This window comes from Camellia sinensis, chromosome 6, assembly GCF_055761805.1.
Source record: "Camellia sinensis isolate YWXY chromosome 6, ASM5576180v1, whole genome shotgun sequence".
Classification (NCBI taxonomy): domain Eukaryota; kingdom Viridiplantae; phylum Streptophyta; class Magnoliopsida; order Ericales; family Theaceae; genus Camellia; species Camellia sinensis.
Genome location: NC_138966.1, coordinates 155896297 through 155919036, shown reverse-complemented (window position 1 = coordinate 155919036; position 22740 = coordinate 155896297). Strand labels below are relative to the sequence as shown.

The 22740-nt window shown below is 42.2% G+C and overlaps 2 protein-coding genes and 1 long non-coding RNA gene across 4 annotated transcripts in view; all 3 read left to right on the top strand.

Annotated features, from left to right (window-relative positions):
• The window catches only part of LOC145793723 (monothiol glutaredoxin-S15, mitochondrial-like), a 98734-nt gene that overhangs the window by 58893 nt on the left and 17101 nt on the right, over window positions 1–22740 (top strand). The window contains exon 5 of the mRNA XM_082876593.1: window positions 13121–13143. Coding sequence (XP_082732719.1) covers window positions 13121–13143 — 23 coding nt within the window. The remainder of the gene's footprint in view (window positions 1–13120; window positions 13144–22740) is intronic.
• LOC114271973 (uncharacterized) lies at window positions 3821–7463 on the top strand. Of its 2 annotated transcripts, none has more exons than XR_003632505.2 (5): window positions 3821–3955; window positions 4193–4261; window positions 4488–4554; window positions 4675–4765; window positions 7050–7463. It is a non-coding gene; the product is annotated as an uncharacterized LOC114271973 (long non-coding RNA). The 2 variants fall into 2 exon arrangements; XR_003632506.2 differs by having other exon boundaries at window positions 4646–4765.
• On the top strand, window positions 17092–18465 carry LOC114272581 (uncharacterized). The gene is made up of 3 exons (XM_082872751.1): window positions 17092–17546; window positions 17628–17726; window positions 17888–18465. Exons 1-3 carry the CDS (start codon window positions 17148–17150, stop codon window positions 18320–18322), a joined length of 933 nt encoding a protein of 310 aa, XP_082728877.1. The 5' UTR covers window positions 17092–17147; the 3' UTR covers window positions 18323–18465.

Genomic DNA, 22740 nt, shown 5'->3' with positions numbered 1-22740 from the left:
ATAATCAAGACAAATCAACACAACGATTTTAATGTGGAAAAACCACAATTGGAGTGTCTCCAATTGTGATAAAAAAAATCACGGGCAAAAGCCACAAAACAATCCACTAAGAAGATAAAAGGAATTACATAAGTGTACTCTCAATTACCTAGCGAATCCACGCCCGAATTGAACTGACCCTTATATGCCTCTTCCATCATGGTCTTTACCTCGGAATTGTCTTGCCCAACATTGAATCCACAATATCGATGTCGAATCCACGACGGTGAGCCACTCCAGAATCCAACAAAGCATCAAGTCCAAATTCCACGGAATCCACCGAAGAATAACACTCTCTTTCATATTGAACGAAACAAATAATCCTTTGATACATGCTTTTCAAACCAGATTTAAACTCAAACCAACATCAAAGAAACTAGCAAACAAGCTTCAGCTATAAACCCTAATATCCAAGAAGATGATCTGGAAACCGTAACCCTAAAAATGGATGAAACCAAATATTTATAGAAAACTGATCCGCGATCTCCGCTGAGCGCAAGAATGGACGTTTGAGCGCAGGAAGTTCCGCTCAAGTGCAAAAACACAACTTCCAGTACTTTTGCAGATAGTTCAAATTTTTGGAACCAAAGATTCTTCACTAGAGCACACAAATGGCCGCTCGAGCGGACAAGCAACTTCGACTGCATAGGATAAGATAAGATTACAAACTCCTCTGTATAGGCACAATTCGAGTTGGATTCGCATTTAAAACTTATAACCTCAATGAAATAAAAAAGATCGAATAAAATTACAATTGAAAGGAGTTTTGTCAAACGAGATTGTCAAGAATAAAAACTTAAGAATATGAAATATAAAAGGGAGAAAAATGAAAAACTTCAATAAAACTGTAGGTAAAATTTTAATTTTCATTAACTTTAGTAGGTGCTTCTTACAATCCCAACATCAAAGCTTCTGGAAGTTGGAACCCCAACTCAAATGGGATTATTATTGTTGCTTCTCGGAGGAATTTTTAAGTGTGATGTCATGCAATATATTTTTTTTTTATTAAACGATTCGTATTCACGTTTTTAACTTCTTAACACAAAATGACTCGACCCAACATGACATCATATCTAGCCTTGTGTTGATTGGTTGGTTTAGTAATTTAATAGAAAAGTATTTCATCAATCGTAATTCAATTTCTTCTTTTTCATTATTATTGCAATTAAAATAAATTTGGATAAATTACACTTAACTCTCTTGAGGTTTTTTATAATTACAGAGACTTCTCCTGAACTCTTGGAAATTACACTGACTTTCACAAATACCTCCGTCCTAATAACTTTTCTCTAGACATCGTTAATTTTTGTAATAAAATATCAAAAATACCTTTCATTTGCTCTTTTCTTGTCACTTTTCCATCACTAACCATTACCTAAAGTGAAATTATTGTGTTTTAAAAAAATTGATGATGTAATTATATATTTTTATGATAATGTTATGCTTTTTTTATCGAAATATTACTCAATAATTTAGAATACGATATAATTTATTATGATTGAGTAACATTTTGTTAAAAAAAATAACACTATCATAAAAGTACATAACCGTATAACAATTATTATAACAAACAATATCTAATAATAAATTATTATCACACTATTAGAAAATTAGATTATATCATATTTCAAATTATTGAGCAACATTTCGATATAACAAGGCGTGATATTATCATAAAAATACATAAAAAAGCAACATATTAATTTCACTTTAGAAATTGAGCCACAAGCAGGAAGCAATGGATAGGATAGCTACAAATTAGGAGGGAGAATAATTAATGGTTGATGGAGGAAAAGAGACATATAAAAAAATAATAAAATAAGAGTAAATAGAGGGTATTTTGGACATTTTATTACAAAAATTAACGGTGTCTAAGTAAAAGTTAATGAAAGGAGAGTATTTGAATATTGTCAACTAAAGTGAGAAAGATTAGTGTAATTTTTAAAACCTCAGGGAAGATCTACGTATTTGTTAGAAACCTAAGAGGAGGTAAGTGTAATTTTACCAAATAATTTTTCACTAATTTATAATTATTCTTTCGTATGTACCACTGTTTTATATTTTCTCATGATTTTGTTAATGTGGTAAGACACATTTCAATTCTAAGGAAAAATCTAAAATGGAACTTATGTGTAAATCTTAATAGATGAATTTATTATCTAATAAATTTTATGATAATTAATAACGTTTTTTTATCAAATATTATTAAAAAACGTCACTAATTATTAATTTTCAGCGACAATTTGAAAATTGTCACAAAAAACTAATTCTAAGTTTTAGCAACAAATTAAAAAAATCATCACAAAAAAAGTCACTAATTTTAATTTTCAGCGATGGTTTAAAAAATCCATCAAAAAAATATCACTAATTGTAAGTTTTAGCGACAATTTATAAAAATTCTGACAAAAAGTCACTAATTAACAATTTTTAGAGACATTTAAAAAATCGTCATAAAATATTATTTTTAGTAATGATTTTACTAGGACTAATTTTGAATAGGACTTAATATGAATTAAATCTAACTATTAAGACTTATTAATAATTTATAACTATTTTTATAACAATTTTTTTTTTTGTGCAAGAAATTAGAAACTTAATTACCATATCAATGTCATAATAGGTTGTAAGAAAAAACTATTATTATTATTATTATTATTATTATTATTATTGTTTGTAAATTTCATCATATCCCCCCGCCCCGCCCCGCGATGTGCACCTCATTAAATAGTGCACATCATGTATACATTTATTTTAAGCGATTAGATATTTACAAATTAATCTCAACCATTAAATAATTTGATTAAAAATATTGAATACCTTTCCAACCGGTTATAATTTTCTTTATATAATTTTATTCTAATGGATTGTACAATCAATTATGATTGTTCAAAACCCTGGCTACTAATCGATTGTATAATTAATTCTGGTCTTTGAATCTAATCGATTTTGCAATCAATTATGATTTTTCATTCACTCTTATATGTTATACCAACTGCTTACACAATTAATTGTGTTTGAAATTTTATGACGTGGTACAATATAGACCACACAATAAGTGTATATCATATGTCCTTTTAGAAGGTGCACATTATAGACTTTTCGTTTTATAAGATATATCTCTATATCTCCAATAGACTATTTAGATTAGACTTGTTAGTTATTATAACCAGTATTATCATATTTTAATCATTTTAATAGACACTATTATAATACGAGCTATTTTAACAAAAATAATTTAAGATTTGCGATATTTGGAAGAGCCTTGTGAGACTCTATAAGCAGTTTTTATGTATATATAAGTAAAATAAAGAGTAGTGTTGAAAATATAAATAAAAAAGAAATTAGATAAAACAAAGGATTATATTTTTTATATTTTAATTAATAAAAAAATGAAGAGTACGGTACCAAACATAGCCATAAGATATATTTTTCTTTTACTTTCTTTACTTTTAATTTATTTTTTACTAATTTCACTTTTCGCTATTTATTTCTTTTTAATTCTATCTTAGAATAAATAAATAAATAAACAGATTTTGTTGGAAAATATATTTGAAAATGGGGAAATTATTCAATACTCCCGGAGCACCACGTGTCCATACTCCAAACCAATCACCAATAAGTTAGCCCCATGTTGTCCCCCATCTCCAACATAAATCGTGGGCCCTTGTGTTTCTCCACCAATCAAAACATTATGGAGCACCATGTGTCCATACTCCGGGAGTACTGAATAATCACCCTTTGAAAATGTGGTTAGTTAGAATAGAAACCTAACTTTCTAACTAAAATTTTAAAAACTTAAACAAAGAACACGATGGGCCTAACAGGCTCAACAACAAAACAACTCCAAGAGGTTTAGGAGCTCTGCAACCAAACTCCATAGCTAAAGACTTCGATTTCATGGCGGCAAAGCAATCAGGTATAAGGACTCGACTCCTTTGTTTTGTTCTCTTCTTCTTCTTCTTTATCGGTTGATAAAACCCAATTAGGGTTAGGGTTTCTTGATTCTTCTGAAAACTCCCTCCCTCCTCCCCCACCTCCTTCCCTTGAAGTTCTTCCCTCAGAGGTATTTCCAATGCATAATCCTCTTTCTTATATATGTATCTTTATAATATGCATGTATCTAATCTAGGGTTTTGGGGGGTAATTTTATTAGGAACATGTTTCATCATCTGAGACATATACAATGGAGCCTGTTCATTTGAGTAGACGCACTTTGCTCAAGGTAAATGTTTTCAACCCATTGGTTGTTTTACCATTCCAAAATATATGAGTTTTCAAGTTGGTTTCCAGTGATATGAGAACTAATCTATTCACAAAGAAAAAAAAATTAAAAAAATTTAATTGTTTTGATTCTACTGTATTTTCTAAACGACCAAACAGAGCAAATACAAGTCGACTATGTTACTAGGAATGACTAAAAAAAGCAAATGTTTCATCTTTTGTACTAGGGAAGGGTGAGTACTCAGGAGGTTTTCCATCTATCCAATTCTGACTTGGTCCTTGGTAAATATGAAGGTCTACAAGCAATTTCTTCTCTACATTTTCATCTCACATTATCCTTATTTGAATTTAAACTACTTTATCACGCATATGTATATATACGCAGGATTTATATTGAGGATTTGCATAATGTAGGGGGTGAGAAGGTTCACTAGATTTATCTAAAACTCCAAAATCAGAGGTGCAAGATGGTCCATTATTATTTATTGGAAAGTGGGTTTTAGAGGTGAGCTCCTATTACTAAAATGACCTCTATTCTCTTATGTTATGATGCATAAACATGTTTGAAATTGAGATGAATTTGGCTACAATGAAACATCTCTATATTGTATGTCATATATATGCATTACATATGTTTTATCATTGCATGTCTTTTTTTAGGTCTATCACATGGCAATGTAGCTGTTTGTTATATTAGTTGGGGTTGTGATGAGTCTATCCTAAGTGGGGGCATACAAACCACCAAGTATGTTAGCTTGGCTAGTCAATGCCTTAACTTTTAGTCATGGCAAGATGAGCCAACATAGGGCATCCCAAGGCGTAGCCAGAGCACCACTCGATTGTGTCAAGGGTCCGAGGCATCCCTGCTCGACTAACTCTGCTCAGGGGCAACATGGTTCTGCATCTCATTTGGCTTGGCTGAGAGGTCCTTCACCAGACCATGACCCCACTATGTCTCGTCTTCTATTTCTCCATAAAATTGTCCCCTACTGATCAAGACATCTCTAATACCATCATCTAATGATGACCTAGGTTGGGTGTTGGGCCTAGGAATCCTTGTCTGGGGGATCACTCTAGGTATGTGGGTTAGAGGCTAGAGTTAGGCATTCATTTTGGTGCCTTTCCATCCCCCTACCTTGATGGCCATGACCCCACTATGTCTCATCTTCTCTTTCTCCATAAAGTTGTCTCCTACTGATCAAGACATCTCTAGTACCATCATCTAATGATGACCTAGGTTGGGTGTTGGGCCTAGAAATCCTTGTCTGGGGGATCACTCTAGGTATGTGGGTTAGAGGCTAGAGTTAGGGATTCATTTTGGTGCCTTTCCATCCCCCTACCCTGATGGTGTCTGCACCTTGATTAGTCTCAGAGAGAGAGGTGCTCTAATCAAGATTGATATTTTGAAAATTGCATCATATGCAAGACTGATGCCACCCCCACCCCACCCCACCCCACCCCACCCCACCCCACACCACAATGCCTACCATTGTTTCTCTTATGATACAAATCCCAAGGTACAATCTTAGGTAGTAGAAGTGGATGGGACACCTCATTCTTGTCAAAATAAGGAGGGTTAGCTACCTCTCCAAGAGTGAGTTGGTCTCCATGGTTCGACCACCCTCTATAAAAGGGTTCTATGCGGACGTTGAAGCATCCTCCATTATCAACCATCTTCTCCATCTCTGTATACAGCAAGACCTCACCACTACCCTCTCTGTCTTCTAAAGCTTCTTAATCTCTCAACTCCTCGCTCACTGGTGATTACCTTGATATCTCAGTACCTGCGTTCTTCCCTGAAGGCCATCTGTAGACCACCTGAACAAATACAACCCACAACATTATTGTTTATAATTGGGATGTTTGGGTTGGCACCAGGGGAAATGTTTGATATGACTGCATGTTTTGTTAATTCAAATTGTCTTTTCTTTTTTTTTTTTTTTTTTTTTTGTGATGTTTGATATGCGAAGACACTGAACCAGTGAATACATGGATTGGTTTTTGTCAATTGTCCTCGTGCGATAGAACTAGAAGTAGCTAATGTTACTAAAATTTCTTACTGGAAACAATGTATTTTTCAGCTTTTGTTTTTGTTTTTGTTTTTTGTTTTTTGTTTTTTGTTTTTTGTTTTTTGTTTTTGTTTTTTGTTTTTAAAATTACATCGAAGCAGAAAACTTGTTTCAAGAAGCATGATATTGGAATCAGAGTACATCCATTTTTGTTTAACCTATGGTGGCAGCAATTCAAAGAATTTCCTTAGGCGATATTTGAATAGCATTCATTTCAAGTGGGTTTAGAAATTACTTAATCAAACGATCCATATCTAGTAGTGGCTAAGAATACATGCCCACAGCAACATATGTTCAGAAGCCCATGAACACTTTGTCAGACAAGTTTTAATTGATCAAATTCCTGCGATTTCAACTTTAAATATTTAGTCCATGTTGCCTATTAAGATTCAGGTATATGAAAGATCTTTTTCAAAAGATAGCTTAATGTGTAACTTCATAGACATGGCCAAATCTTAATTGAATTTTTTGGGATGCGGTTTATGTCAAATATCCACGAAGTTGCCTGTTCATCAGTTACACATGCTTTTGGGATAATTTGTGAGAAGTGCACTAAGTTATCATGTTTTAGTGATACAAATTAATATCAAGAAACATACATTTGCAAATGGAGTTGCTGTTTAAGCCATGTACTGATCATTACCTAGCAACCAATTTGGTCCAAAATTGTTGGTAAAACATGGTACTTGTTTTAATTAGTCTCGTGGTCTATCCTTGCAGCAACTGGCCTACATTTCCACAAATATTTATCAAGGGGGAGTTCATCGGAGGATCAGACATCATTCTTAACATGCACCAAGTATTATCACATCAAAATTGCTCTTCTTCTTAAGCCTGGGATTCATTGTTTTAATGGTTTGGCCGGTCATGTAGACTGGCAAGCTGAAGGAAATGCTTAAAGATATTGCTGCCAACTAGGAGAGATCAGAGTAATTTATGATTGTCAACCATGTATAGTAAGAGTTTGGAGTTGTCTTTTGAGGTTCTAATTTCTTTTGAGGTAATATATGCATGTTAAATTTATGTCCTGCTAATAAACCCTGTTTTAGCGGGAAGCTTGTGCATTGAGTAGCTCATTTTAAGTATGTTAAACTATGAATATTTGTTGATTTAATCCAATAATGGTTTGTGCAAGTGTGGATTGAAAAATTGTATGTGTATAAGCATTACTCCATGAAAATTTACGCTCAAATTATATATATTACTGCAATCCACCTTTAAAAAAACAACTCAAGCTGGTTCAATATTTAGCAGAATACACAGAGTACACCAAAGGAAATTATGTCTCTCTCTCTCTCTCTCTCTCCAAATCTAGTAATACATGAACACACCGCTGCTTCTTCAATTCAGAGGACTGCTAAAATTCTCAATAGGAAGAATCTATCTATCCACTAGTTATTGCAATTTCAGGGGCATTGACATGCTCAACGATGACCACATGATGATAATGTCCCTTGCTGTGACCTCCACGTTCGTCATTGCAATGTTGCCTTTTGCCAGGACTGCCACCACTGTGACCATGATGTCTCCCACCACGACTGTGACATCCTCCATGGTGACAACCACCACGGCCACCATCCATGATGTTCACCGTGAACATGTTGATGAATATGATGTCCCCAGTCATGACCGTGGTGGTGATAAATAAGATGTCCCCAGCCATGACCATGGTGTCCTCTACCATGACAAGCTGCACCACTATCATGTTCGTTATGTCTACCAGGGTGTAACAAGCCCGCCGGGGGGGGGGGACCTCGCTACAGCTCGGACTTGACTTTGTAGTCACGGTTCTTAATCTGAACCAAAGAGTCCAAATCTGGAAAATCGTTTTGAGAAAACAGATTTTTTGAAAGAAGTGCCAAACATGGACTGCTTTGCCAGATACAGAGTCGCCACCTAAATATTTTATTTTGGAAAATTTAGGAAACCCTGACTCGTTGCCAAAGGCCACGTGTCCGTCATCACCAAAGTTGCCTCGGCTCGGGAACTTGGGTACGATTGGGGAAGGTCACTTCGTGAGCACCCCCGCTCGCCCGGTCATAGACCGGCCTCTACTAACCATGATATCTATTTTTGAAAACATTGTATGTTCTTATTCCGGTTATTAGCCTAGGTTACTATGTGATGCGCACAGCATACAAGTATAGACTGGATCGCCTGAATTGGAACAAAACATTTCATTTTTGCTTTTGAAAATGGTTTGCTACCCGCAGGTAGGCTTGAAACATTTAATGACTTATGCCAATTCAGATAACCCAACCTTCACCCACAGGCATTCAGGCAGTTATATCATATAAGCACATAGCCTCATGGTAAGCATGCTATTCATGGCATTCACTCACACACATGCAAGGATGCTAAAGCATAGAACTTACCGAGTACTCCAAGCCAAAATAGAAACTACATTAGAAATCATGCATGATCCTAAGTATACAAAAATGCCTAATGCAACACATGCAAAAATGCAACTATAGCGGGCTCGGCTATTCTAAACATGGCATATGAAATGCTATGACTAACATGTATTCAATTTGGAATTGAAAGTACGATGCAGTTAGTATGGTGCACCGAGCCCGGTGCATGCAAAACAGATGAATGAATGCAAACATGCTGTCATACTGTATGCTAATTTAAACATGCCCTAATCTAACCATCGTAAGCTGGTAAATAAAAGGGAAGAAAGACGTGGGGTTGGAAGACATACAACACACGCACGCACACTTATTATAGTTGTGCCCTCACGCAGAGGGTCCGAATAAATAATACAGTCCCAAATAAAAGAATATTACAGTCCAAATAATATACAAATTCCTATTTAAACAAATTAACTAAGAAAATAAATAAAACTGGCATGCAAGCCAGGGGCTGCCTCGCTCCTGATGGATGATGTATGTTAGGCTGCTTTGCGCGGAAATCCACCGGGATGCCCCGATTAGCCTCTGTTTTACAATTATTCTTGAAAAGCGTACCAAGTCCCGGAAAGTTGCTGATTCCTGATTTTGCTACAACAGAGAGCAGGAAAGGGGCATAGCAGTGCATTTTCACAAATATATGCATGCCTCGATCCTCGTGCCACCAATCACGCATACCGAGGCATGATGGCCGAGGAGTCGAATTGCACAACTCAATATAGAATGAATGCACATGAAAACACAACAAGAACCTAACTCCATCATGGATAATCCGGAGTGTCGGTGACTGGGAATTGAGACACATTCCGTCACTCGGAGTACGAAATGCACCTCGTTTCCCGTGCCCGGGCTAACTCCTATCCCGAACACGATGCAATATGCATGATATGCATGAATGCAACTAAGATACAGCCTAGCATGCACAATGCTATGAAAATGAGATGCCTCGAAATACGTGCACACGGGCACACAAATTGAGAAAATGACAGAATGCGATCTAAGATACCACCTAGTATGCACTATGTTGTAAAAATGAGATGCCTCGAAATACGTGCACACGGGCACGCAAACCGAGGCAATGGCAGACGCAATGCAATATGGCTAAAATGGCATGGAAGATGTAACATGGACTTACACTAACATGAGAGAGCCTCAGCCACACTCACATAAGATGCCGATGGATGAAAATGAAGTGCCTCGAAATGCGTGCACACGGGCACGCAAACCGAGGCGATGACATACGCAATGCAAATGATATGGAAATGCGATATGGGCTTATACCAATATGAGAGAGCCTCAGCCGCACTCACATAGGATGCCGGTGGATGAAAATGAAGTGCCTCGAAATGCGCGCACACGGGCACGCAAACCGAGGCAATGGCATACGCAATGTAAATGATATGGAAATGGCATATAGAATGCAACATGGACTTATACTAACATGAGAGAGCCTCAGCCACACTCACATAAGAGGCCGATGGATGAAAATGAAGTGCCTCGAAATGCGTGCACACGGGCACGCAAACCGAGGCAATGGCATATGCAATGCAAATGATATGGAAATGGCATATAGAATGCAACATGGACTTATACTAACATGAGAGAGCCTCAGCCACACTCACATAAGAGGCCGATGGATGAAAATGAAGTGCCTCGAAATGCGTGCACACGGGCACGCAAACCGAGGCAATGACATACACAATGCCATGACATGAAAACATGGTATGGGCTTATACCAACATGAGTGAGCTTCAGCCACACTCACATAGGATGCCGGTGAATGAAAAATGAAGTGCCTCGAAATGCGTGCGCACGGGCACGCAAATCGAGGCGATGACAAAATGCGATGCAATGACGTAGGAATGGAGAGCAATCATTCTAATAGAATTTCAGCAAGAAAATATGGGGGAGAACAGTCCCGAAATGAGGCGAAATGACACCAAATGCATGGAATTGTCCCAAAATGCGAATTTAGGCACCCGAAATGGCCTATAGCTATGCCAAACATGCACAATATGGATATGTAATGCAAAGACAGAAGCTAGGAAGCCCAAAAAAAGGCACTTTCACAGTTATAAACATGGCCAAACAGCAAGCATAGGTAGGGCAAAAATGGTATGCAAGAATAGGGGCCAAGAGAGGGGTAATGAAGCAAGTGATATAAGAAAAATCCAAACTGAAAAACTTCCTTCTACAACATTTAAGAGGGACCAAAAATATGAATGTTTACAGTATATGGCAAACCTCAAATCAATATACAAACATGCTAAAAAAAAGGCACAAGATTGAGGCTTAAAAGGTGCTATAACATGAAGTATACAAAATAATCACCAAACAGAAAAAAAATGTTAATGAAACATGAAGTATAGGCCAAAATAAGACTATTTCCAGAACTGTAAAATGGCCAAAAACAAAAGCAAAGGGGGCTGCCAATTTATGCAAAAATGGGGCCAAATAAGGGATATAACTACAAGTGATACATGGAGGTCCCAAACCATGAAAGGACATAAATGAAACATGAATAATGGACCAAAATAAGACTATTTCCAGAACTGTAAAATGGCCAAAAACAAAAGCATGGTAGGCTGCCATAGCATGCAAAAATGGGGGCCAAATAAGGGATATAACTACAAGTGGCACATGGAGGCATCAAATGGTGAGGGGCCCTTCAACAATGTTTAAGAAGGGCCCAAAATAAGCACATTCACAGATTACATCATGCTCAAAAACAGATTAATCATGGGCCAAAAATAGCATGCAAGATTATGACATATAAGAGGATCAATGAAGCAAGTGCATCATGGAGGGCTCAAACAGGGTTGAGCCCTTAATGAAAAGTGAAAATGAGCTCAAAATAGGGCCCTTTTCAGTTAGGGCCGGAGCTTGAAACAAAAAGCATATAGGGCTTACAAATGGATCAAGAAAAAGGGTCAAAGAGGAGAAATGTCACTCACCCTTGAAGACTAAAGCTTTTGTTGCTTCTTGGACCAATTTGTAGCTCCTTTAGCCTTTGAGAAGCCCTCCTTGTTGCTGGAAATGAAGTGGTGATGGTAGAGCTTGGCGGTGTAGAAGAAATGGTGATTAGGGACTTGGAAGTTTTCAAGGAAATGAGAGGAATAGAGAGGGATTTGTGTATGGAAGCTTGAAGACAATTTTTTCTAACCCCAACATATGATATGGAATGCTGGTTATATGGACCAAAAAGGGGGTGTAAAGGTGGGGGAAAAGGAGACAAACTTTCCCCCACAAAATATCCCCCGGATAAAGATATTTTCTGGGGGATAAAGCCCTACAGCTGTAAAGTGAACAGTGCAAGGATCTCGGCCGGCCAGGTATTTTTGTTGCAGGTGGCCGGCCGGCCACACCCCCTAGCCGGCCGGCTAGGGGTCAAAAGGGTCAAGCTGATTTAGTGGTCGGCCACCAATTGATGGTGTCCTCCTATGTGTGTACAACACAACCCTGTGGTTAAAAGTCCAAGAAAGTGGCTCAAGGGTGTTCAACATTAGCTCGGAAAGAGGGGTTCAAAAGGGTCAGATGGAATTACTGGCCGGCCACCATTTTTTAGGGTCCTCCCAAGTGTGTACATCACAAATATGTGGTTTGGAGTTCAAGAAAGTGGGTCCAAGGTGTTCAACATTAGCCCGGAAGGAGGGGTTCAAAAGGGTCAGGTGGAATTACTGGCCGGCCACCATTTTTTAGGGTCCTCCCAAGTGTGTACATCACAAATATGTGGTTCAAAGTTCAAGAAGATGGCCCCAAGGTATTCAACATTAGCCCGGAAGTGTGAAAAACGGGCGTCGGAGGGCGTCAGACGATGTATAACTGGTTGCTGCAACAATTACTGGCCTCCCACCCTTCAGTGACCTCCCCGGTGATAAAACAGAGGTACCTGCCAAAAATGAACGAAAACCGTTGCAAAACGAATGTTCGGGGGCCAAAACACGCAGTTTGGGGCCCCGGAAACTGCCCGTTAAACACCGAAAATGGTATTCGACCTCGAAGTGGGTTTCTCGGACCCCAGTGTCCCTCAAAAGGGAGAAAATAGGAAGTATGCCAAAAATCAGAACAAACGGAGATGGTTAGGCGGTCCCGAACCGAGGCACACGGCCAATGATCCCGAAAAACCGGAAACCGGACTCCGAAATGGGCAAAATGGCCTACGACCACGAAATGTAGCCTACGGACATTGAGAGATGGTCTACGGGACCTCTCCCTTCCCTCAGGAAAAGAAACAAAGAAAACCGAGCCTGGTTCGCAAACCGAGGTAAAGCACAAAAGAGGGTTCGGAAGTCCGGAAGCAGGGCTCACAGCCGCAACTCTGAAGCTTCTGAACGAGCACATTATGCAACATCACCAAGCGCTCAATCGGTGACGTCTGAGTCTTAAGGTCGGTCAAAAATGGGGTGTCTACAGTTGCCCTTCTTTGACAGAACTCGGAAGTCACAAGTGACGGGAGTGAATGTCAAAGCCCAGAGACGACCCATTTTTGACACGGCCGAAGACTTAGACAAACATACAAGATAAACAGAGATGTGCCCGCAGGCATGCCCGCAGGCAGGGGCAAAATGCAAATGTTATGCAAGAAGCCGAACATAACTCAATGATCATGCAAATGCAGCAAGCTGTAATGAGGCAAGTATTCGCAAATAGATGCAACAGTTTTAAGCAAGAATGCAAAGCAACAACTACATTTCATGCAGTTAAGAATACGGAGGATTATTCAATCCCCGCCACGTCTCACACGGAGAAGATACGATACCTGCGCGATTCGTCTGGTCGCACCAGCCTCAATTGAATCGTACATACAATATCGTGCCTGCAAAAGAGAGAAATTGCAACAAGTACAATATGCTACCAACATATATCCAATGTTATTCTGGAAGTTTGACACACGCAGTGCCGGTGAGTAAATGCATCGCAATGCAAGAGTGGAACATGCGTGGCAACGCATGCTCAAGCACAGAAGTATGCCAATATCAAGAAATGTGCATAAAAATGAGAGTATGCTCATGAGAATGCAAGTTATGTGCATGATAGTGCAAAACGAGCATGAATCAGGGTGCCCGTTTGTCATGAAATAACGAGTACGGAAATGTGCGTTTCGGCGAAGGCGACTCAATCACGGCCTCCGATCCGCTTCCCGGAAAGGCCACAACTCATTCAAAAAGGATACACTTTGATTTTGATGAATGATGATGAGACACATGTCAGATCTCGAAGCCGAAGTTCCGACGGAGTAATTTCGCGACCGGAAGTGTACTTTTCTTGAACTTTTTCGGGTCCCGGGAACTCCAATCTTCCTCAAAATTTGCAGGGAGCTAGGTGAGCCTGTGAGGGACATGGCCGGCCGTTTATCTTCCCAAGGGGAGGCCACCGGCCACTTTTGCAAAAAGTAATTGGCTGGCCGGCTGGTTTTCCAAAAAGGAAATGGCTGGCCGGCTAGAAAAGGTGGCCGACCGGCCATATGCCCAAATCCGAGGGCAGTTTGGTCTTTTCACCTCTTTTTTCATGCTCTTTCATGCCATGACTTGGAGCCTATATAATGCAGCCGAGACTTCTTCCTCTCTTGCCTCCTACAACACTTTCTTCTCCAGATCTGAGTTCCACACGCGTTTTCCAACGCCCCACGCAAGTTGTTTCCGCAAAAACATTCAGTTTCAAGCACTTTGAAGCGATTAAATTTCGGTTTCGGAGCTTCTTTTCTCGTTTTCACCACTTGAGGTAAGTTTGTCTCAATATTTGGAAGATTTTCTTGGGAGTTGACTTTTGTTGACTTTTTCATTTCCCGAGAGTTGACTTTTGTTGACTTTTTCCAATTTTGGCTCATTTTCGCTCATTTTTGCTCCTTTTGCAGATTCTTTGAAAATGGCGGGTAATTCTCCCCACGGCGGAGGTTTTCCAGGTGCTGGAGACGATTTTGATCCCATGACTCTACCCCCGAGGGTCCGGCCTTTTATTCCAGGGAGGTACAATCCGCCAGCACATGTCCTTCCGCGTGCCGTCTTCCGTCACTTCACTAGCTTTGACGAGCGAGCACCTGGGGATCTGCTTCTCCGAGAGCCAGAGCATCACCTCTCTCATGAGGCCCGAGAGGTATTTACTTCGTTTTTTGCATTTTTCGTACATTTCGCACCTTTGCCATGCTTGAACACGCAGTTTAGCTTATGACATAGTACTTTGCTTGCATCCTGAACACGTAGTTTAAGCACCCGAATTTCTGAACACTTGGCTCATTAATTAATTGCAAACGCACAGTACACATTAGTTAAGAGGCGAACACACGGCTCAAACACTGATTTGTCGAACACACAGCCCGAATTCGAAAGTGAACACACAGCCCACATTTTAAATTTTCTGAACACGCAGCCCAGATTAGAACAGTGAACACGCAGCCCACACTGATTGAAAGTTGAACACGCAGCCCAAACTTTAAATCTTCTGAACACGCAGCCCAGATTAGAATAGTGAACACGCAGCCCACACTGAAAGAAAGTTGAACACGCAGCCCAAACTTTAAATTTTCTGAACACGCAGCCCAGATTAGAATAGTGAACACGCAGCCCACACTGAAAGAAAGTTGAACACGCAGCCCAAACTTTAAATTTTCTGAACACGCAGCCCAGATTTGAATAGTGAACACGCAGCCCACGCTAGTTGAAATTTGAACACGCAGCCCAAACTTTAAATTTTCTGAACACGCAGCCCAGATTAGATAGTGAACACGCAGCCCACACTGATAGAAAGTTGAACACGCAGCCCAAACTTCAAATTTTCTAAACACGCAGCCCAGTTGAATTAGTGAACACGCAGCCCACACTGATAGAAAGTTGAACACGCAGCCCAAACTTCAAATTTTCTGAACACGCAGCCCAAATTAAATAGTGAACACGCAGCCCACACTGATAGAAAGTTGAACACGCAGCCCAAACTTTAAATTTTCTGAACACGCAGCCCAGATTAGAATAGTGAACACGCAGCCCACACTGAAAGAAAGTTGAACACGCAGCCCAAACTTTAAATTTTCTGAACACGCAGCCCAGATTTGAATTTGTATGTAGCTTATTTCACTTCATCGGCACACAGCCCATTTCATTCCATTGGCACGCAGCCCAGTTCATCTCATTGGCACACAGCCCAGTTCATCTCATTATTGACACATGTATTCATTCTGAATGCAGGTTGGTTCCCGCAGCGTACGGGGGTATGGTTCCACCGCCGCGCGGGACTGGTACGCTGAGCTCCCGGAGGGGGTCCGAGATTTGGTAGACTTGGCAGGGTTCGGGCCCTTCTGCGTTGGGTTGTCACGTTGTTCCGCCAGGAGGACTTTGATGGCAGCATTGGTAGAGAGATGGTGGGACACCACCAACTCCTTTCATTTCTCTGCCACTGGAGACATGACCATGACGCCTCTAGACTTCGCTGTATTGACTGGCTTGGACATAGGAGGTTGGCCTATCCCCTATGATGAGGATATGGGAGAGTGGGAGGCCGCTTGGATGTATCTATTGGGGGCTCGCCCGCCTGTTGACAGGGTTTCTGGGAGAGTCCGATACACTTGGTTCTCTTCCCACTTCCGGCGGGCGGAGATGGTGCCCGAGACTCCTAAGGAGACGGAGCAGTACGCCCGTGGTTTCCTTATGTTCCTCTTCGGGACTACCCTGTTCGCCGATAGAGGGAACACAGTCGGGCTATACCTGCTGAGCGCTCTGGTTGACCTATCACAGGTCCATCGATATGACTGGGGTGGCGCCGGCCTGGCTACCCTTTACTTTTATATGAGCGCGACCTCCCGCGGGCGGGGCGATTTACTTGGCGGCTATTGGAGAGCCTGGGAGGTACTTTTCTGTCCCCTTGATTTACATTTCTGCTCTTCATTACTTGTACATTGCACACACAGCGCACTTTTACAGTCTGTATTTAGCTTTCAGTATTTCGTACTTACATCCTGCACTGCTTTTCTCAGCTATGGGTCTATGTATACTTCCCAGCATTAGCCCCAGAGTTGGAGGTGGCAGGGCTCCCCATGACCCCATATTCACTAGTGTTCGAGGGCCCGCACCGGCCAAGACCTCGAGAGACCCTCCTTTACCTGCGACAGTACTTCGACACTGTGCGGCATTCAGAGGTACCTCAGAACTTTCAGTTCCTTTCATTTTCATCTTTGATTTGCTCTGTATATTCTCGATTCCTGATTGGTTTATGCATTTATCATCCGCAGATCATATGGCAGCCCTGGGCGTCCCTCGGTGATGGTCTCCGACTTCAGTATACCGGAGGGTCAGACATTTCCCAGTATAGGGCCCTGCTCGAAGGGCCGGTTGGCAGGGCATGGTTCCTGGGGAAACGCTTTCTGCGCCAGGTATGGGGGTATCTTTCTCAGGATCCTCCCGCAGTACCCCCAGTCAGTATGCGGACTGCTGACAGGCTCTCTTACTCGGAGGTAGTCGGCGCTATGCTGGGTAGCGATGCTTTACTATATATTGAGGAGGGGGACTACGCCACTTACCGTCACATATATTTGATGCCTCCACTGACGGGAGCTCGTATCCCGATGATGAGGCCTGCCGGTATGTCATCCTCGGGCCAGGCTCGGGCTCGGGCTGCAGATGCCCCTTCTACCAGCGGGGCTGGTACATCTAGAGGTGGGGGTAGACCGGTTCCTCCGGTTACTCCGACCTATCCTCATCCTGGATGGCCGGACATGCCGTTCGAGTTGACGGGATGGCGTTTCGGGACTCCCTACCCGATTCCGCTAGAGCCTCCACTTCCTGACCATAGATATGTCAGGGATCCTGATTCGCCACCGGTATGATTTATAGTTTTGATTTATCAGTTGGGTACTTGGGCATTCATTCCTTTACTGATAGTTTTGCCTTTGTATCTGCAGCCTCCGGTTGAGTATGTGGATGAGATTCTCGGGGTGATGGCCTCGCTTGAGGGCATGGTCCTTCGGAGAGAGACACATCTATCCGCTATGGGTGCGCAGGTATCGTTTATCTTTCTTGTATTTATCATATTTCTGATGACACACTGGTTTTAAGCATTCTTCTGCATTGTAGAGCACATTCGACACACACCCCACTCATATACTGTACTTGCATCTGATTTTCATATTTGAACTGATGTATTGAATTTTTTCATTTTCAGATACCTCCTGTATATGCTCCGCCGCGGGCCGGGCCACCTGGGTCCCCTTGGGGAGCTGGGCCATTTGGGTCTTCTTACGGAGCTGGGCCATCTGGGCCTTCTCAGGGAGCTGGGCCATCCAGGCCTTTCCGAGGAGCTAGGCCATCCAGGCCTTTTCGCGGAGCTCGAGGAGGGCCTGTCCGCAGACGCAGGGCTCACGTTGTAGAGGCGGAGCCTGATGAGGAGGAGGAGGAGGAGGAGGAGGAGGAGGCCACAGATCGTCAGTCCGAGACGTCTGCCGAGGAGGAGGGCTCCGGTCTTGGTCCGGGGAGTGGGGACGAGGCTGAGGGGAATCTTGAGGACGACGGTTCTGACCCAGATGATGATGATGGTGCAGAGGCTGTCCCGCAAAAGAGGATGAGGAGTGCTTCTCATTCCCGCTCCCGAGGACATTGATGCTGTTGTTTCCTGCTTTATTTTTCTTTTTGCTAGTAGTTTGTAGCACTTTGCACATTGTTAGGCAGTTTTTATTTGTTTTTGTTTTGTAAAAACTTGTACCTTTGTTCATTGTAAAGCATGATGGAATGAAATAGCTTTTGAAAAGGTGTTTGTATTTTAAACTTTTAGCATCGTATCGCATCATTTTATTTTGCACAAAAATGAAATTGAATGGGAATGCGCATTGTGTAATCACCAAGTCAGGTAGTGAACCGACGCAACAAACTAAGCAACTCAACTTACTTAGATATAACAGAACCTTTAGCAAGTTTACAACTCGATAAACAAAATGCAATGACGTTGACAACGCAAATAAACAAGACTTAAACAAAGATTGCTTGAACAGAGTGCAATGACTCAAAAAAAACACGAAACACGTCCGCTCGACAAACAACTCGATAAGCAAAACAACAACTCGATAATCAAAACAACAACTCGATAAACAAAACAACAATAGAGTGTACTTCTGACGATCTGGGCATCGGAACGCATCCGAAACGGAGGAAAATGAAGGCCTTTGACTCTCTCGTTGCATGGAAATGCTTGAAACTTTCCCTCGAAGAGTAAAACAGGGCCAAAGAGATACACTGCAGCATTGCCGGCCACCTTTGGGAGCCGGCCGGCCAATTTTGTGGAGAGAGACAGCTGGCCGGCCATTTTTTGAAAAAGAGAATGGCTGGCCGGCCAGAAAAGATGGCCGGCCGGCCACTTATTCCTGCAGCCATCTGGTTTTTGACACGTGTTCCCGTGAATAGTCTTTTTCCCTCTATAAAAGCCTCAACTTTGGGAACATTCATTTTATATTAGTTTTAGACAAAGATGGAGGCGTTTCTCGCAGAAAATCTCATATCTTGGATCTCTTCTCTAGATGGCTCGGAAAAGCTGAACTTCCGGGGTTTCGGTTTGAATGTACTATTCACGCTGAGCCGTACTCCACTGCATCTCCCTTTTCTCCATGTCGCGGCAAGGTTTTGGAACCCAGTGACGCACGTTTTTAGCTTCGGCGGCCAAGAGATGTGTCCTACTTTCGAAGATTTTTAGGTTTTGATGGAGTCTGAAAGCTCTGAAATGATCTTGCCCCAGCTCCGTTTTGGCCATGCTCAGGCTTTAGGGCGGATGTGTGGGCTTACTGCGCATGACGCTCGATCTCTGATCTGCAGTGGGGAACTGGACATCCTCGGCTTGATCCATCGTTTTTCCGACGCCGGTGACCGTAGCAACCATTATTGGTAGGGTTTTCGGCAACACGCCCTCTGCTTGTGTTTGTTGTCTCACTTTCTGCTTTCCTCGGGCTTCGGCGGAGCTAGCATTCGCCTGATTGAAGTTGCCCAAGGCTTGAGAGAAGGAAAGAGCTGTATTGCCATGACCTTGGCCGAGACACTGATGGGCTTAGATTCTGTCTATCGCCGGGAGGCGACTAGGTTTGCTGGGAGTCCACTGCTGCTGCAGGTAATGTTTCCCACCCAACCTTACATATATATTTGCTCACATCACTCGACCCTCAGGCTCGGTTTTTCTCACAAAACCCTTGTCTTACTTTTTCTCTCTTCGTACATCTCTCTGTTCTTTATTCTCTCATTTTCCATCCCTCCCCTAGGTATGGTTAATGGACAAGTTGCAGGTTGTGGACTCTTGCCCAGCTTATTCAGCTCGAGGCTACTTCTTTCGGCAGCGCCTAGTCAATGCTCTTGACGAAAGGTGGTGGTTTGACTGAATGTGCAATTTGTCCGCAGACGACATTGCTTGGCGTTGTCCTTGGCTCAACCTCCCGGCAATGAGCTATAGTATGTCCCGGCTGATTGGGATCCAATTGATTGGTCTAACCCACTGCGTATTCTATTTTCCGTTCCGGTTCCTGCGTCAGTTTGGTCATGATCAGATCTGCCCACCGGAGGGGATTGAGTACCCAGCTGCTTTTCCGGTCCGGGGTGCACAGCTTGCCCGATATGCCACAGCATGGAGGACTAGAGAGCTCCTGGCCCCTGTTTCCACTTTCAGTTGCACTTTGTCCGATGAGTGCATGGATTGGCTTAATGAGGAGGCACAGGTTGGGCCTAGCTTGGCATAAGATGCTCCGTCCAGCTCTGGGAGGGGACGCAGAGATACTTGATTCAACTATGCCCCAAATTTATTGCCTATTTAGCATTTTCAAGTTTTCGTTATGAATGTACTAAAAAAAAAGCAACCTCGATTGTAATGCAAGAGCAGGAGAACTCAGTTTTGAAATCAATGAAATTGAAAGTTGCGGTACTGAAAATTTTCCGCTTTTGGTCCAAAAATGGTCTTAGTCGTAAAAAGATTGATTTGAACAAAGTCAACTTTTATTAAAACTTTTCAAAACTATTTTCGATGTGGATCAGAACTGGACACGCCGAAGATCTGTCACTGAGATGCACAACCCCAGATACCTGCAACTGGAAAGTTGCCCCTAGTCTGAAGAACAATGCGACACTTCATAGCAACGGAAAGTTGCCCCTAGTCTGAGTAACTTTGCACTGTCGCGGCAACGGAAAGTTGCCCCTAGTCTGAACAGCACTGTACCAGAGATCACGATAAATGCTGATGGATAAAGATGACTGAGACGATCAAAATGGACAGAGTTGATCGGGGAAAAGTTTATGGCTGAACTTCAAGGTGAAGTTGCCTACGTATCCCAAAGATGGGAATCAAGCCTTACGTAGTTCAGGCCGAGGTTCACTCGAGTATTTTCACTCTCCTTTTGCGCTCTAACTTTTGCCAAGGCCGCCCTTTGCGGGTTTTCAACCTTGCGAGCTCAGTTTTTATATTTTCTAATTTTTTGCGCCCTGACTTTTGCCTAGGTCGCCCTTTCGGGTTTTCGGCCTAGCGAGCCTCTCAAGGGTAATATTTCTTCAACTTGTCCATATTGATCGGTTGTGAGAATTCCAAGCCATCTAGATCCATCAGAACCACAGCTCCACCTGACCAGATAGCTTTGATGATGTAAGGACCAGTCCAATTGGGTTTGAACTTGCCCCTTGGGTCGTGGATGGGAGCTCGGTTGTCTTTGAGCACCAAATCTCCTTCTTTCAGATTCCTGGACTTAACCTTCTTGTTGAAAGCCCAGGCAATTCTGCGTTGATAGCCTTGGATATGGTACAGTGCTTTCAGTCTTCTTTCATCAAAGAGCATGAGTTCTTCGAATCTGCTTTGCTGCCAATCTGCTTCGGCTATCTGGCATTCAGCCAACACTCGTAACGACGGAACCTCAATCTCGATGGGTAGAACAGCCTCCATTCCATAGACCAATGAATATGGAGTTGCTCCAGTAGAAGTTCTGATTGAAGTCCTGTAGCCCCACAGAGCAAATGGCAGCTTGTCTGGCCAATCCCGATAGGTTCCCACCATCTTCTGTAGTATATGCTTGATATTCTTGTTGGCGGCCTCAACCGCTCCGTTGGTCTGCGGCCGGTATGTAGATGACTTATGGAAAGCCACATTGTATTTCTCCAACAAGTCTATCACTTCTTTCTTGAAATGGGAACCATTATATGAAATTATCTCGTTTGGCACCTCGTAGCGACAGATGATGTTGTTTCTGATGAACTTTGCGACGTGCGACGCCTTCAACACCTCGTATGATTGGGCCTCGACCCACTTTGTAAAATAATCTATCGCTACTAGGATAAACTCATGCCCGTTTGACCCCTTCGGGGTAACAGCTCCGATCACATCAATTCCCCAAAGGCCATGGTGAAGTCATGTTGTACAGCTTTGACAGCGGGATGTTCATACGGTTTGCATGAATTTGACACTTGTGGCATCGCCGAACAAAACTAATACAATCCTCTTCCATGGTTGACCAGTAGTAGCCCTGTCTGAGGATCTTTCTGGCCAGCATTACTCCATTCATGTGTGCACCGCACTCCCCCCCATGGATGGCTTCCACCAGGCGTTTCGACTCTTCAGCTTCTACACAGAGCTTATGCATTCCCAGATGACCCCTTTTGTACAGCTTACCCCCGCAGATAATGAACTGAGCAGCCATTCTTCTGATGGCCCTCTTATCCTTGGCATTTGCCCCTGGTGGATATGTCTCCTTTTCCAAGAAGTTCCAGATGTCGTAATACCAGGGGTTGCCGTCTTGAACCTCATCTATGGCGGAAATCGACTCGTATGCTGGCGCAAACTTTTGATCAATAATGATTGGACGCATCCGGACTCCGGATGGGATGTCTATCATAGAAGATAGAGTTGCTAGTGAATCTGTGAACCTGTTGTTCTCTCTTACGAGGTGGGTGAAATTTAGCTTCTCAAATCGAGGAATTAGCAAATCCAAGGTTTGGTGGTAAATTATCATCCTTTCCTCCTTGACTCTCCAATCTCCTTTTGCTTGAGACACAACAAGGTTCGAGTCC

Bases quoted from the DNA above. Each gene is read 5' to 3' on its own strand.
- LOC114272581 (XM_082872751.1), top strand. From the start codon at position 17,148: ATGCGGACTGCTGACAGGCTCTCTTACTCGGAGGTAGTCGGCGCTATG. The intron at 17,547-17,627 runs GTATGATTTATA...TTGTATCTGCAG, and splicing joins GGGATCCTGATTCGCCACCG to CCTCCGGTTGAGTATGTGGA. The intron at 17,727-17,887 runs GTATCGTTTATC...TTTCATTTTCAG, and splicing joins TATCCGCTATGGGTGCGCAG to ATACCTCCTGTATATGCTCC.